Source organism: Polypterus senegalus, chromosome 4, assembly GCF_016835505.1.
Source record: "Polypterus senegalus isolate Bchr_013 chromosome 4, ASM1683550v1, whole genome shotgun sequence".
NCBI lineage: Eukaryota > Metazoa > Chordata > Cladistia > Polypteriformes > Polypteridae > Polypterus > Polypterus senegalus.
The window spans coordinates 70,068,972-70,085,198 of record NC_053157.1 but is presented as its reverse complement, the minus strand read 5'-3'; the positions used below and the strand labels follow the sequence as shown (position 1 = coordinate 70,085,198).

The 16,227-nt window shown below is 37.0% G+C and overlaps 1 protein-coding gene across 2 annotated transcripts in view; it reads right to left on the bottom strand.

Moving 5' to 3' along the window:
• The window catches only part of rassf6 (Ras association domain family member 6), a 63,213-nt gene extending 48,106 nt beyond the window's left edge, over positions 1–15,107 (bottom strand). Inside the window, exons 1-3 of one of the 2 annotated variants that reach the window (XM_039750832.1) lie at positions 15,085–15,107; positions 7,830–7,919; positions 182–260 (exon numbers count right to left, since the gene is read on the bottom strand). In XM_039750832.1, coding sequence (XP_039606766.1) covers positions 182–260; positions 7,830–7,888 — 138 coding nt within the window. In that variant the 5' untranslated portion in view covers positions 7,889–7,919; positions 15,085–15,107. The other variant, XM_039750831.1, reaches the window with a different exon arrangement.
• Positions 15,108–16,227: the final 1,120 nt, after the last annotated feature.

The window sequence follows — 16,227 nt, the reverse complement described above, 5'->3', positions numbered from 1 at the left end:
TCAAATAGACCTGATAAACTTTCAAAACACAGTGGCAACCAGTTTACTGAGATTTTTGTCCTTATGGAGCAAATCAAAGCTCTTTGACATTAAATTCTCAGCATTAATAACATTACAGAAATTAGTTAAATCCACTTGTTTTCGTATGGAAAAGTTTTATAAGTTTGCCTTCTTCACTTACCTCATGGAAATTTAGCTGTAGATTTGGACTGTTATTCAAATAGCAGTTATATGTTTTTATTAAAGACTGGAACTCAGTCCTGCAAAAGAGAGAAATAAATGCTACTAATATCAACATTAAGAACTTACATAAACCAATATAATTATTACATTTCTCTATCTGAGATTTGCTATAGGCCAGGTATAAGAGCAGCATGCAGTATGGTACAATAAATAGCTGCTCATCATTCACAAAGATTCTTGCCAGTTCCACAAAAAACATTAGCTTGATTACCGATTTCTGCAACAATTAGGCTTTTGATGAAGCTGCAAAGATATTAATCTAAATTTTACTGTATCCTTTACAGGGATGCTTATGGTTTCAACTATGTACTGGAATTTAAGGTTTCAGAAAATGAACAGATGAATGGTGGCAAAGCAGTGCATTGGTGATTATTACTGCTTTACAGTCTTACAGCTGCAGGTGTCTACTGTGTTTGCTTGGCCACTGTCTGCGTAGAGTTTCTTTAATCTTCCTTTACATGTTTGGTTAATTCCTGAACATAATTTTGTCTGTTATAAGTTAGTGTGTACCAGAATATGCATAGCCTCTCTTTCAGGGCTGATTCATACCCTGAACTCAATGTTGCTGAGACAGGAATAGGCTCATCAGTTTGTCTGGAAGGGAAAATGTAAGTTTGAAATTTGCAAGGAGCATGTTGCGTGAAAATGTGAAGCCCAACTGAATTACTGTAGGTAGAATTTACCACCAGTGTACTTTCCATCCATCCATCCATCCATCCACTTTCTAACCCGCTGAATCCGAATACAGGGTCACGGGGGTCCGCTGGAGCCAATCCCAGCCAACACAGGGCACAAGGCAGGAACCAATCCTGGGCAGGGTGCCAACCCACCGCAGGACACACAAACACACCCACACACCAAGCACACACTAGGGCCAATTTAGAATCGCCAATCCACCTAACTCGCATGTCTTTGGATTGTGGGAGGAAACCGGAGTGCCTGGAGGAAACCCACGCAGACACGGGAAGAACATGCAAACTCCACGCAGGGAGGACCCGGGAAGCGAACCTGGGTCTCCTAACTGTTAGGCAGTGTACTTTCCTGTTTTACATATTGTGAACAAAACAGTGATCACCGTGTCAGGTTCATCCTGTGATGCTAAACAGGAGAGTAACAGTGAAGCTAATATAGCATTTGCTCTGAAGTTTTCATTTTCCTGAGCACTAGAAGCTGCCAGAAGCTCCAATAAAAGATGTCAGAGAAAATGCAATGCAACTGGAAGTTGCTGAACTGCAAGCTTCACGCAAGAAATAAAATTCTTCATAAGACTGTCCCTCAACCAAATGATTGCCTAACTGTTATGAGTAAAAATACATCTGTGAGGACTTTACTCCCTCTTTTGAGATCAGTTGGTCATAAAAAGGCTAGCACAGCAGAGGACTCCAAGGCTGACATAATGAATTGCTGTGTCTAAGTACTACTGTACTGTTCACCCATTTAACCGGAATCTCCATTGCCTGACCTGAAAAGGTGCTGCGACCAGCTTCTTTTTACATTTTATTTTATTTTATTTTATTTGTGAGATGTTATTAAATGTCTTTCCTGTAGAAATTCTGAGGCCTCTGAATTCATTCAAGAAAGCAGAGGATAAGTTGCAGAGACTTATTTGAACTCTGAGTTCATTTGAATGAAGCATATACTTTTCAAAAATAAGAAAATGGGGGGAATCACATGACTCACATCGCAAAAGTATATTCCCTGATCACTACAAATTGTTTCTTTGCTTTGAACATTACTGAATTGGTAGAGATAGCTATATAATGAATCAATGAAAAAGGTCAGGCAATCAGCAGATTATATATTTCCTTGTAATGGTAGGGAGTGCTCTTGCAGTATTCTCAACACCAAACTGACTACAGAATTAAAATAGCAAGAATATTCATCACACAAATAATAAATACTAGAGAGTACTCAACAAAAGACTAAACATAACGTACCAAAGAAACCAACAACAAATAAATCTTACTCCTCTGGACCTTATACAGTATATGGTTCTGAGGTGGCTTTAAATTCAACTCTGGGGCTAATTCTAGGGCAATTTTCAGAAAACAACTTCTGAGGGCAGGAATGTTTCAATTTGAATTAAGTCTGCCTTTGCAATGCTCTCTCTGGCAACTACGGGTAGCCTTGCTCCTGTGAACTCTAAAATTTAGAAGACAAGGCACTCATAGTGTTTCTTACTTTCCCTGTTCTTCATGACAAAATACAGGTGTACATCAGTGCACTAAGTCTAATCACCAATCATATTAGGTCTATTTAAAAAAAAAAAATAAAATCTGACCTTGGAATTGAGAAACTAATGTTCATGTGCTAGTGAATGATTGTTACAAGTGCAAACAGGGATGATCAGCCCAGCACCTCCTTTGCAACTTGCAGCAAAATTGGTAAATGATGCTATCATTAACATTACTGACTAATCTCTCTATTATATAAAAAAATCTTTCAACACGACAAGACTTTTTAGAAGACAAGACTTTTTGGAAAAGATTTTTTCCAAGTCCCACGAGATGAGAATATTGCCATGAGAGTCTATCAAGTCACGCCCTCCTATCAACCATTTTTAAACAAGACCACAGTACTCTCACCTCTCAGTCTTGTGAATGCTTTTGTCAGACACAATTTCTGCTCTCTCAGCTCTTATAAATGTTAATGTTTTCCTCACTTTAAGTTCCCAATTAAATAAGACATGTCCAAATCTTATTGAAGAATTTCATCACAAATGGTTATCAACACAAAAAATGAGTACACAGGCATTCCTAGCACCTAGAAATGAGGAAGTCAAACGAATTTACACCAAAAATGTCAATTGGTAACATGGCAAAATGGTTAAATGTGTATCAACAGACTATGCTGAAACAGTTGGTGGTGATCATGCGGAAGATGAAAACAACAACTTACAATATCACATAATTAGAAAGAAGGATGTATCCAAGAAAGGTAATGTAGTACATCTTCCACAGATAACATTAGGCAACAAAGGAGATCTTGATATGCCATTCGTATTAAAACGTTAACAGTTTCCCGTAAGAATAGCTTTTGCAAATACAATTAACAAATCTCAGAGCCAAACATTCAAAAAAGTAATTTTATTTAATAGAGAGAAAGAAACGAAATTCAATCACGGGCAGTTATACGTATGATGCAAATGTAACACTTCAAATGAAAATTAAAATCTGAATAAATTGTACATCCGAAACCCTATATTCGAGTGGCAGAATCGCAAAGAGGCTAGTGGGTAGCGCTGGCACAAGGTTGGCAAGAAAAGAGAGCAGGGGGCAAAGCCCCATAGCTTTGATTTAAAAAAATCTAACACATTGTGTTAAGAAGTCTTGCATTCAAGGGTTAGTTTCTTTTTTGAGTTGTCATTGCTTGTTTTGTCTATAGTGCATTAATGACTAGGCTGTGGATTTAATGGCTATGTAGGACCTGGTCCTATGTAGTCCTTATATGTGCGAGAAGCATCAATGTAAAAATATAATTAGATATGAGTTAATGTAAGTAATCCAACTGTAAACCACCATGCCAAACTTTTCCACACTTTTCCATCACAAAACACCTCTGAGTCTTTGATTTGAAGAGAGCACTATCATCATATAGATAGCACATGCTTCTACAATATATTTCCAAACTAGCAAAATACCCGTGCTTCGCAGCGGTGAAGTACTGCCTTAAAATGTTTATTAAGAAGAAAATTAAACCTTTTTAAACTGAGGGAAAATATACCAATAATTATTTGTTAAGGATCTCTTTGTATACCACATTGTGAGTTTGGCCCTCCGGTTGTAATATGACCAAGCTGTGTGCTGAGCTTACTCTTGAGCATGCAACGTACAGTTGGCCATGTGAACAGTAATCTTGTTTCATATCTCACAGGCTGGATTGCTGCTGTCATAATCGGTTTGAGTTTCATGGTTTGTTTCAGCTATGACAGTATTTGTAGGACTTGTGTTGAAGAGACATTCGGCATCTGTCAAGCATTGTAAGTATACAACCGGTTTCATCGATAACTTTACATCCAGCTTTTGAGAGTTTAAACATTCATAAACATCAAAGTGTCCGCTACTGAAATCTTCACCTGTCAATCTAAGATGTTTAAGAGGCATTGGCAGTTGTTGAAAGGTGTAAAATATTTGGCCATTTCGGTACACTTGAAAGCGACAAACCGAACAATTCAGCGGCAGCCATCAACTCACATGCAGATGCATAGGTGAAGGGCTTAAGCATTTCACTTTTATAGTGCTCCTGTGTAGTATAATTATCTCCTGTACCATCATCAGTCCACACAATGAACCTGTCCCAGTCATTCAATACATAAGACACAATGTTCCTCCGGATATGAAGAGTGAGCCTGATATGTCCGTGCAATATGTAACACAGAGAAAGGAAAAGGTAGGTGCCATCTCCGGGCATGGAAACCACTCGGTAAGTGACAGTTCTTTGATCGATGGTGATCACCTCGATAAACATGTTAATGGGGGTACGGTTGGAATGATAAAGGAAATGGGTACCTGAACAATGTAAAGTAAGTCTAAAATACCTACACAATAACTATAATCGTAATAAATAAACAATAAAACAGCGGAGAAGCCATGGAGTAAATAAAAAGGCTGTAGTTATCAGCAGGGAGACGTGAATCCCGTGGCGAAGCAAGGAAGGGAATGTAGAGACTGGAGCGACGGACGGCCTTATATAGTCAGGCAGCCAACAACGTGGGAGGCGTTGTGATGGGGGACCCAACGCCGCCTCACACGGTGACCGAGCTGCAGGCTATGGACGTATATATGTACGTAAGTAGAATTCAGTTAACGTTGGTAACCCGCGTACCAAATTTCTTGAAGATGGGCCCATAAGTAACAAAGACTAAAAAGTTCAATATGGCGGCCGACAGTGGCGTCATACAACCGAAATAAGTACGTACATTGGTTTTGGTTAGCGCAGGGAAGCCACCTACCAAATTTCGTGAAGATGGGGTCAGCCTTCTACCTACACGGGAAGTTAGATAATTAGTGACGTTGGAAAGTTCAATATGGCGGCCGACAGTGGCATCATACCATCGAAATAAGTACGTACATCTGTTTCGGTTAGCGCAGGGAAGCCGCCCACCAAAGTTTGTGAAGATGGGGCCATAAATAAGAAAGTTCAACATGGCAGACGTTGTCGACCATTATCGACCGTTATGACCGTTACGTGTAGAATTTCAAAATGAAACCTGCTTAACTTTTGTAAGTAAGCTGTAAGGAATAAGCCTGCCAAATTTCAGCCTTTTACCTACACGGGAAGTTGGAGAATTAGTGATGAGTGAGTGAGTCAGTGAGGGCTTTGCCTTTTATTAATATAGATGTAAATAATGATTAAGGGAATTGTTTTTACATGGTAAAGACAATTTGCTAAAACAAATTGTATTCTTTCTAAAATAAATAATTATGCACATTTTATCTGCACTTTAAAATATGTTTAAAATTCAAGAAAACATTAAATTCATATATAAAACCTATCATATTAAGATGAAATAATAAGATGAGGGTGTCTGCATCACTACGACTAAAATAAGGGAATATCGCAGCCAAGCAGAAAACCTAAAGAGAACATTGTGAACTGAAGAAGAAAAGCCAAAAAGAGTGAATGGTGTACAGTAATCTATGGCTGATGTTGGACACAGCTAGCAGTTACCTGTCAGAAAGACTTGAAAGTATTATCAGTTTTATCAAGTGTTCAAGTCATATCTAATTGTAAATAAATCAAAATGACAGAAAAATTTTGCAAAAACTGTAACTTCCCAATCGATGATGTCCTCTTTTTATCTTCAAGTCCTCAGTCCATTTAGCAAGGAAATAAATTAACAACTTCAGAGTTTTAAGCTGATGCTGTGTTAACGAAACCCAATAGTTTTAGTGTAATAACCATCCATCCATCCATCATCCAACCCACTACTTCCTAACTACAGGGTCACGGGGGTCTGCTGGAGCCAATCCCAGCCAACACAGGGCACAAGACAGGAAACAAACCCCGGGTAGGGTGCCAGCCCACCACAGGGCACACACACACAAACCAAGTACACACTAGGGACAATTTAGGATCACCAATACACCTAACCTGCATGTCTTTGGACGTTTTAGTGTAATATTTCAAAAAGAAATTGATTTTATGGATATTTATGGTAGTACTGTCCAATGAATCCTGATGATGAGTTCAACCTGCTGATTCTGTCAATTCCCTGTTAGCAAATGTCATCTTATGGCAGGTCTTTACCTCCATTTGTATTACATATTTTTTCTTTTTTGTTTATTATATTACCTTGGGCTGTTTTGTGCATATAAATTTGTACATTGTAGTATCCTCTTTCTTCCAGTGCCATGGTCTTTATTATGTGCATTTAAGTGCTTGGTGGTTGAGTAGCCACTTACTTCTGCTATAGCCAGATGAGCAAAGTGAGCATTTGAAGTCTCAACTATAACACTTCCACTATAGCTACTCTAAATTCAAGCTAATGTTCAGGTCTTTTAGGGATCTGACCCTTTTGGTTATTTCCCTTTCGCTGTCTTCTTGTCCTTGGTCAGTAAGCAGCACACTTTGTATCTCCTGGAATACCTTCCTATATTCATGCTCATAAAGAGAAGATATGAAAATAACAAAGTGACAGTACGCAGGCTGGTATGCAAAGTCCAGTATCTTAGAAATAAGAGCCTGCTGTGCTAAACTTTGTACCACTGTGCCACATCAAGAAAAACCCTGTTCAGTTTTCTAGCTTTGCTTCATACACTGTTTTCCTTATTTTAACATTTTAATTTTACCTCTTAAAAAATCAACAATAACTTTCAATTTAAAATTAATGTTTACTATATAATATAATTAGCCATCCCCCGATTTAAAAATCAACAAACAAAAGGGGCATCTCTAGCCAAGGTACACTCCAAAATGCAAATGTTGACCTACTCAGCACTCCTGGCTTCATGCCTCCCCCTTCCCTTGGCCTGCAGCCTCTGTCTCAAATTAGCGTGAATATATTGCTTCTGCAAGCTATAATTCTTAGCATGATAGAGAAGTCACAAAATCAGCTGGAATGTTCAAGCAGATTATAGAAAAAAATGATCTAAAACCACTATGTAGTTCTCTTGTTCACTAGCTAAGCGGATGTAAGGTACACCCCGTAAGTGAGGAGGTCCCCACCCACCTCCCCTCAGGCGCTGCGTGTCTCTCAGATTTGAGCAAATAAATCATTACCACAAACAAACTATGATACTTAGAATGATGAGAGAGGTTGCAAAATTAGCTGGAATGTTCAAGCAAATTCTAGAAAAAAACCTAAACTAAATCCGCTACATAGTTCTCATGTGAAAAGTGGACAGATAGACTTACGTTGGATTTTATATACATAGACATGATTGCTTTACAGTATTTGAGATTGTAACACCACAGAATAAGAAATAAATAAATTGTCCTGTAATAAACTGGAATTGACCTCTGTGTTAGTTGCTGTATTACAACTCCCAACAATCATATACTGTAACTCAGATAGATGGATTCTAAAATGAATGAATGTATGGATACAGTAAAGTCCTTTAAAAAGGGAATAAAAAAATCCATACCTTGTGATGAATCTCTTTTCTCCAACGCGTATGAAGGGAGATTGGCAGTATGATTTCATTGCATATATTTTCAATTAAAGAATGTGTATCCTGTTAATTAAGAATAAAAGTGTTAGTCATCAGTATCCATTACAGTACGTGCTCATTCATTTTTTATTCAGTATCTTATTCCACTTATTCTAATACTGGGTTGTTTGGATGGTGCCTAAATCAGCAGCATTGACTGGGAGGAATGAACCAGTGCTGTAACTACAGGCATTGCAGATGTGGCAGTTACTGGGGCTGCGATGGTGGGGCAACAGTTTCTGTCTTCAAGGCTTTATTATTTATTTGCTTTCCAGTTTGACATAAGAATAAAAAGGTTAATAGTGTCTGAAGATTAAAGCTTAATTATGACTGTTGACTTTTTAAATAGCTTATATGCTTCATATATCTCATTGATAGTGATCAGTTTGTAATCGGATTTAACTTAAATTCAGATGGTGGGGTGCAGTCAGGCTAATTTGTTTTTCTGCACTAGGTCCCATCAGATTCTAGAAAAGTCACTGGCAGGAACCAATCCTAGGAGCATGACTGCATCAAAATTCAAACTTGATCACACAATAGTCAACTGATTTTGAATCAACAAGCAAACTAGTATTGAGAGGACACCCTGAGAAGATTAATACTGTCAATAAAGAACATGCAAAATTAAAATGGAAAGTACTTAAGATTTGGACCATGAATTCTCGATTTATGGTAGCAGCACTATCCACTGCGCCAGAATTTTGCCAGAATATATTTAAATGATCCTTGACTAAGTGTTTCTGCATTAACATAGTTAAAGAGATGATTATGGTTAGGGAAAGTAAAGGAAGATAAAACTCCTGAAGCAGGGCTCCATTAGGTGGGAAATTTCCCCTTTTGTATCATCTGCATCGCATAGTTTGGAATTTTAGGGGTTAGAAAAAATAAATGACACCCTGGAGACATTGTAGATGTGTCTGCTATTTTGCTGAGGTTGAACTAATTAATTTTTCTCTTGTCTCCTTTAACTAACTTTGTTTATATAGGAACAACTTAATCTTAAGTATATCTCATAAGTGTGCTGTAATTATTTTAAAATGACATCTATCTGGTTACATAGCTAGGATTTGAGATACAAAATATATCTTAAAATTAGTACTTATGTTGTGGAATACAAGGTCAGGGCAGAAACTACTGGCAGTACAGAGAAAGGGCAGTGGTCTGCAAGACTCCAACCAAAAGGAGGTCCAACTAGAACAATACATATTGCTACTCAAGTATTACTGGGGGCAGTAATTCATTTATGTATAGATACTGTACAGTCCCAGAAACAGTTATTCTAGTGTCATTCAACTAGCAGAATGGTGAATGGGTGGTCTCAGAGCAACAGTTGGCCCATCATGTACTGACTGTTAAATGTGGTGCATGGAGGTTGCCTATGTATTTAAATGTAAGCTGATTTACAGTATTGTTTAGACACCGGTACCTGGCAGTAGGAATGCTTGGGATGGTCAGGGATGGTAGTAGTTGCAGGTGGTAAAGTGTACAATACACATTAGCTGTCAGGTCAACTGCCTAATCTTCATGTCTTTGGATTGTGGGACAAAACCGCAGCACTCAGAGGAAACCCATGTGGACACAGGGATAACATAGCATAACACACATTTACATTAAGTCTCATGCATTTAGACATTAAGTGAGTTCAATTGGCAAGGGCAACAGACATGGGAGATAAAGCAATTGACAGGATGAGTTAAATTGCACTGCTCTGACTGTCAGCTGCCAGCTTAATTTAATTAAAAGCAGACAACAAGTTAGGAGAGTGAAAGAAGGAGAGATTTGTGACCTATAGGAAATGTACAATATTCCAAGAGTACGAAAGGCGGCACGTGACTCATCATGTATCAAAACACTACATTTAGGTTGCCTGTTCAAGGGAAATGCCAGTAAGATTGTCAGAAAGCTAGTAGGCTCCCTACAGTGTTATAGAGAGTAACACAGGATTGTCCTGTTTGAATTGAATCAGAATGTTTTGTAATATTTGTCTCGCCATCTGTTACTTGAGTCAGCAGCAATGGACACAACACAAGAACCTAATTTCATTTATATTAATTTATTTTGTGGCAGTTTAAAGCTGATAATTGAGTTTATATTTATGCCTTTTGGATGTGAGTAGAAACTAGAGTAGCTATGCGCAGCAGATCTATGTGGGCATGGGAATAACATGTAAATTCCACAGACACAACAATTCCTATTAAATACAGACAGTAATTACTGCATGACCATGTTACACAGTATTCTAAATATTCTCTTTTTACAGAAGAATAAAACCTTCTCATTAACACATTTAATTTTTAATTACAGATGGAACATCTAAGTCAAAGCAATTGAACCTTCAAATATTAGACTGTAACAAAACTTATTATGACTTAACTTACACATTCTAAAATAAATCAATGTTCTGTGTCTATCAAATTTTGTTTCTTGACCTACAAACATTTGTGATGTTGTCCTCACAGGTGGTGCAGTGGTAGTGCTGCTGCTTTGCAGTAAGAGGATTGTGGGTTTGGTTCCTCCCTGTGTGGATAGCGCATTTACTGAGAAAAGGGAAATGTAATGAATTATTACTATTATTATTATTAATGTCATTCTGTATAAACCCAAATAAAACACCATCATGAGTTTGTGATTTATCAGGAGTTAGGTAGTAAAGCTGCTGTCATGCAATATGGAGACCTGATATTTCCATCCCAGATGAGATTAGTATTAGAAGCTTGGCCAATGTGTGTTCAGTTTGTGATGTACTGGTGTCCTGTTCAGTTGTTGCTCCTGTCATATGCCTGATGATTATTGAAAAAGTCTCCAGCTCCCTTTCAACCCTGCCCAAGATAAATGATATATGAAAATATATGATTTTTTGAATTTATCTGTTATAATCAATTGTTTCTAGACCCAAGATATTACCAGGCATTTTGATGCCGTCCTTTGCAGGGTTTCACTTGCATTCTTGCTTCAGTTAAGCACATAATGCTAGAATATGCATGTCAGTACAAGTTACTCATTACAGATTACTCTCTAAGTATGCAACACTGCATTTCTGAAGACATTCCATACTCTTTCCCATCAGACAATGTATACATTTTTAGTTGAAACTGTAAAGTACACTGTGCTATCAATTATAAAAAGAATGTAAGATACTCTTTTAATTTTAGTGCTTAGGAAAAGTGTACTATTTTAATCAATTTTGTGCCACTGTAGATGCTAGGCAGGTATTAACCTTATCAATGAATGGACCAAAATAATCATAAGAACTGCTTTGTAAAGTAATGGGGAACTGGCATTTTGGGTTACCCATTTGTTTGTGCAAGTATTAAACCTTGTATGGGGTTCTCAAAATTTCAGAGGTTTCCCCATCACCAATATCGCAAGAATGGCCCCTGTCCTATCAAGCTGTATATCTTGGCCTTTATGAAATGTGATGGTCTGTGCACATGGATGGTTGTTCCGGCCTGAATTGGGCGAAGTTCCTTACCTGGAAGGGAGACTAGTCCATCAGAGGCACGAGAAGAAAGGCAAGGACAATCCTGTCTTGACAGAAGTAGGCAAGAGATGTAAGTGTGGAATTGGAGACCAGTATAATGTAGAAACAGGTGGAGGCAATTGGCTTGGATTATCTGCTTCCGCGGTATGGTAGATGGCAGCATCCCTGGCCTTCATCACTAGACAGACAGAGAGCATGTAGGGAGTAGTAGTGCTGCGGAGCAGCCCTGTTGGGTCCTGTGGGTGCCACCTAGGGGTGCTGTGGGGATTCATGATCCTCACTCTTGTCAATTTTTGCTTTACCCAGAAGCGCTTCTAATGGGTTATGTCCTGGCACTGGAAGTACTACTGTGTCTGGTTTAAAAGAAGCTGCTGTGCTTTTCCTGTGGAGTCAGAATTGGGAGGCAGAGGACAAAACTCTTTGGCAGAGTGGGAGGAGAGATGACAAATTGTACTTTAATTGTGCTTACCTGTTTGTCAAGATAATATTATTACTAAAAGGGACAATATTTAAACATGTGCCTGTGTTGGGTGAGATTGTGTCTGAGGTTTGGAGCTTGGATTGTGCCCCATACTGGTTAAAATAAAGAACCAGCTTTATTCACAATGTTATTTACCTGCTTAGTATCTTTAAACTAGTCTGAATGAAAACAGTACCTGCCAGTTGTAAAAGTGTGTATAGTATAAAGCCTTAAATATGTACAGTACATACTAACACAAGCTTTAAATTTTTATTGCCAAAATTAACAAAAAAGCGTGTTAATGTTAATAAAACCAGTTCAAAAGAAACAGATATTATATGTGGCAACAATTTACATCCATTATCCAACCCAATAGTTTTAGTGTAATAACCATCCATCCATCCATCATACTATATCCTAACTACAGGGTCACGGGCGTCAATCCCAGGGCGCAAGGCAGGAAACAAACCCTGGCAGGGTGCCAGCCCACTACACACACACCAAGGACAATTTAGGATGGCCAATGCACCTGTCTTGCAAGTCTTTGGACTGTGGGAGAAAACCTACGCAGACACGGGGAGAAAATGCACACTCCATGCAGGGACGACCCAGGAAGCAAACCCGGGTCTCCTAACTATAAGGCAGCAGTGCTACCCACTGCGCCACCTTAACCATATACATTTGACTTTAAAATTAGATAAGTAAAATTCAAATATAAAAACGTTCAAGCTTAATCTCCTGCTAGGAAAATTCAAAACAAGCAAAATCTTTCACAGTGAGCAACCCCAAATAGATGTTACTGTGTTCAGTGAGGATAATGAGATCATCTGTTAATTGTTAAAAAAAATTGCTTATAAGAGATAAATGTTCTTCTTCTTACATCAAATATACTTACTGATATTATTCTATTAGTTCCTTGCTTTAGAATACTGTGATTAAATTTGGCACATAAACCAAAGCTGTTTACCTTACAAATTGACATGATGTTGTAGTTACAGCTACTGTAGATTTTAAATTCCCTCATAAACTGTTGATACTATAATATAATAAATATTATGTATTTATAAGCATAATTGAACTGCATAACATAACCTTCTCAGGCTTGCTTATTCCAGTTCAAGGTCACTAGAGTCTACCTCAGGATTACAGGATTTGAACCCAGAAAGCTGAATCCTTCAGGCAATATTACTACCCCATTACTAGACTCAAAACAAAAAATAATAATATTATAAGGTTTTTTTAATACATACATCTCAGAAGGCTTAAGAAGAAAAATGAAAATATTAAATGTAAAAACAAAGCCATATGTATTCAAATTAAAATCACAAAAAAGTCTGTTTTAAGAACAAGTTTAAGAGAAACCAAAATATGGGAAGGTTTAAGTTTATTCAGGCACCAATACTTGGAAAAGTTCCTTTGGGCTCAAAGGGACAAGTTTATGCAGAACCTTATATTAAGCATTTTTAAATCAGTTCTTTGTGTTTGATTGAAAGGTAGTGTAGCACGTAAAGCACAAAGGTAGCATGGCCTTGCTTTCATGTTCTTGTCAGTATCCTAGCAGCACTACTCTAGATATTTGTAATTCAGCTCTGGAGATGGTCATGAGGGATCCTCTTAAAAATGCTGGCAGTGATAATATAAAGGCATCAAAGCTGGACAAAGATCTTCAAATAAATGATCATTTACATAGGTGTTATAAGTGAGTCAATGTATATTTTAAATTGAGTCTGACAATTGAAATGCAATAATGCATGTCTGTTGCAATTTTACTGTATATTCAGTTGGCACCTGAATATTTTTCATGTATGCATTTTTTAAGGCTACTTTGCTCTGACTAGTCTTATACAAACATAGAGATAGAGAGTAGTTCTTTCAAAATACATTTCAGAAAATGATATACATTTCAACATGTATAGTATGAAATAGCTTATTCTCCTTCACTTCTTTGTATATATGTATATATATATATATATATATATATATATATATATATATATATATATATATATAGATAGATAGATAGATAGATAGATAGATAGATAGATAGATAGATATTCATATATAAATATATAGATATTCACACATGTCTTACTTTCAGTACTAATGTATAAAAGAATAAAAAAGTTTCATTTTTTCTTACTACCTTTTAAACTGTGTTTATGCGACTTGGCCTTTAGATACACATTTGATATATCTTTTAGAAGGTGTAAACAGCTATATGTGGCTCACTTTACATATTGAGACATTAAATACCTGCCCTTTCAAAACCCCCACCCTTCATGAACAGAAAACAGCTGATTGGCCAACAGCCATCTTTGTTTGGCTGAAGGGCCTTGTCCAGCTTAATTGAAAGCGATCAGCACCTCGACAAAGGAGTGGAAAAATAGTAAAGCTTTCCAGAGAGCCAAGAGGGCCCATAACCGTCAAGTCAGCATAATCAATGACAGCCAGACTCCTGCTTTCTTGTGGAATACTGAATGAGAAATCATCAAATCTGTGTTTTGTGATTCAGGCTGCAGTTACTGAACAAAGAGTCACACCTCTTTTACCTGTCAAAAGCTTTAGGAAAACTCCATTGTCCCTTTTATATGGGTGAGAGGAGGATGTAAGTTCTTTCGCTTTCTGAGTTGCAAAAACAACTTTTAAAACAGCCACAAGGTTTTTTCTTTTTGAAGTCAATGGACTATGTGGCATAATGCTGTTCTGTTCTGGCTATCTAGATATTGCAGGTACTCTGACATATTCTGATGATCTTACACAAGAACATTTTAACCTGTTTTGAAAGGTATTATTTTTTTCATTTAAATGTAGTGAGACATTCTTCAATTAACAATACAATTTTCTTTATTTTACATGTCTAATTAGTTAAATGAAAATGCCGCATTCGACTCAGAACTTTGTAATTTGTCAGATAGCACTTACTTTTCACCACTTATCAATCATTACATATAGTAAAAACAGAAGAAATGTAAATATTATGCCATGTTTTGGCTTCTAATTTTTATGTGACCTGTATGCATTGATAATAATGCAATGTAAAGAAAATTATTCTTACCTTCTTTATAAGTGTAAATAGCTCGGCTCTACAGCAAAATTACAACTTCCTTCAGTAGCAAAATAATCCACATGACTGAGTGCAATGTGCTAAACAGGTAAATCTTAAAGCTTAAGCAACATCTTGAAAGTTAATAATTAATGTACTGTTCTAAAAGAAAGCTGTAAAAGATGTGGCAGAAACCTGAGCCTACCTGCCTAGCGTCAGTGCGTGGAGGGAGTGTTTTCTTTGCTGTTAAGTGGCTAGTATAAACACATCTAAAACCATTCACCTTTCCCAAAACAGGTAGGACTTACATTAACCATTAAACTGCTGGCGTTATGCAATATATAACAGTGCAGCATACTTCGAAGATAAAGTAAATCTGAAACCAAGGCTGATTTAAATTACTCTAAAAACAGAAAATGCAGTATCATTTGATGTGACTGTATAGTGAAGCACATACTCAAGGAAGCATTAAATGATCTTCACAAATCATTTTATGTTGTATTCAAGTTTTGTTTTTTGCCATATGCTTTATTTTTTCACAAAGTAACATTTCACAGTACATCATCTATTAAAAAATCCATTTACATGTATACTTTAGTTGTTTTGTTCTTATCAGTTGCTTTAATTAATCTGTGGAAATAATAAAAAAAAGTCACTGGCATTTTCACTGTGAGAAGGAGCAAAAACATCTGAGGCTGTTGTCTGTTTCTCTTCTGCATTTAAGGAAACACTCCCAAAAAAGTCACCCAGATATAATGCCTTGTACTTACCTCAAAGGACCACTAAATAACAGATAGTTGCACATTTTGTAAAATCTGTTTGTTCCCCTTCTCTGCTAAATGGACCTGAGAATACATGGAAGACTCACCAACAGAAGAAGCAAGAATTTCAGTTCTCAAAGAAACCTCCTAACAAATGTCCAGATAGTCTCTACTGGATATTAATAGTCAGCTCTCAACAGGGACAGAGCTACTCAGGAACTCATTTCAAGACCAACCTCAGAAGGAGTAACTAATAATCATAAGCTTAACAACAATTGATGCACCACCAATTTTAACTAATATAATACATGTCTCCCATAAGACTCAACAGTTACTGCAGACTGCCAGAGAACCCATAAAGGTTAGTCTTGTGTAATAGCAAACTCAACTTGCAGCAATCCACAGGTACTGAATTTCAATTAATTTTTTAACAATTTTCATTTGTTAGATACAAATAAAGGAAGCTAATTTAAATGTGAAGGCATTTCTATCAGCTATAATTAACTCTGAGGTGCAGTATAGTTCAATACACACTACTCGATCACCACGTTCAGTCACTTTTTGCTTTTGTTTGCATGTTTTGCACA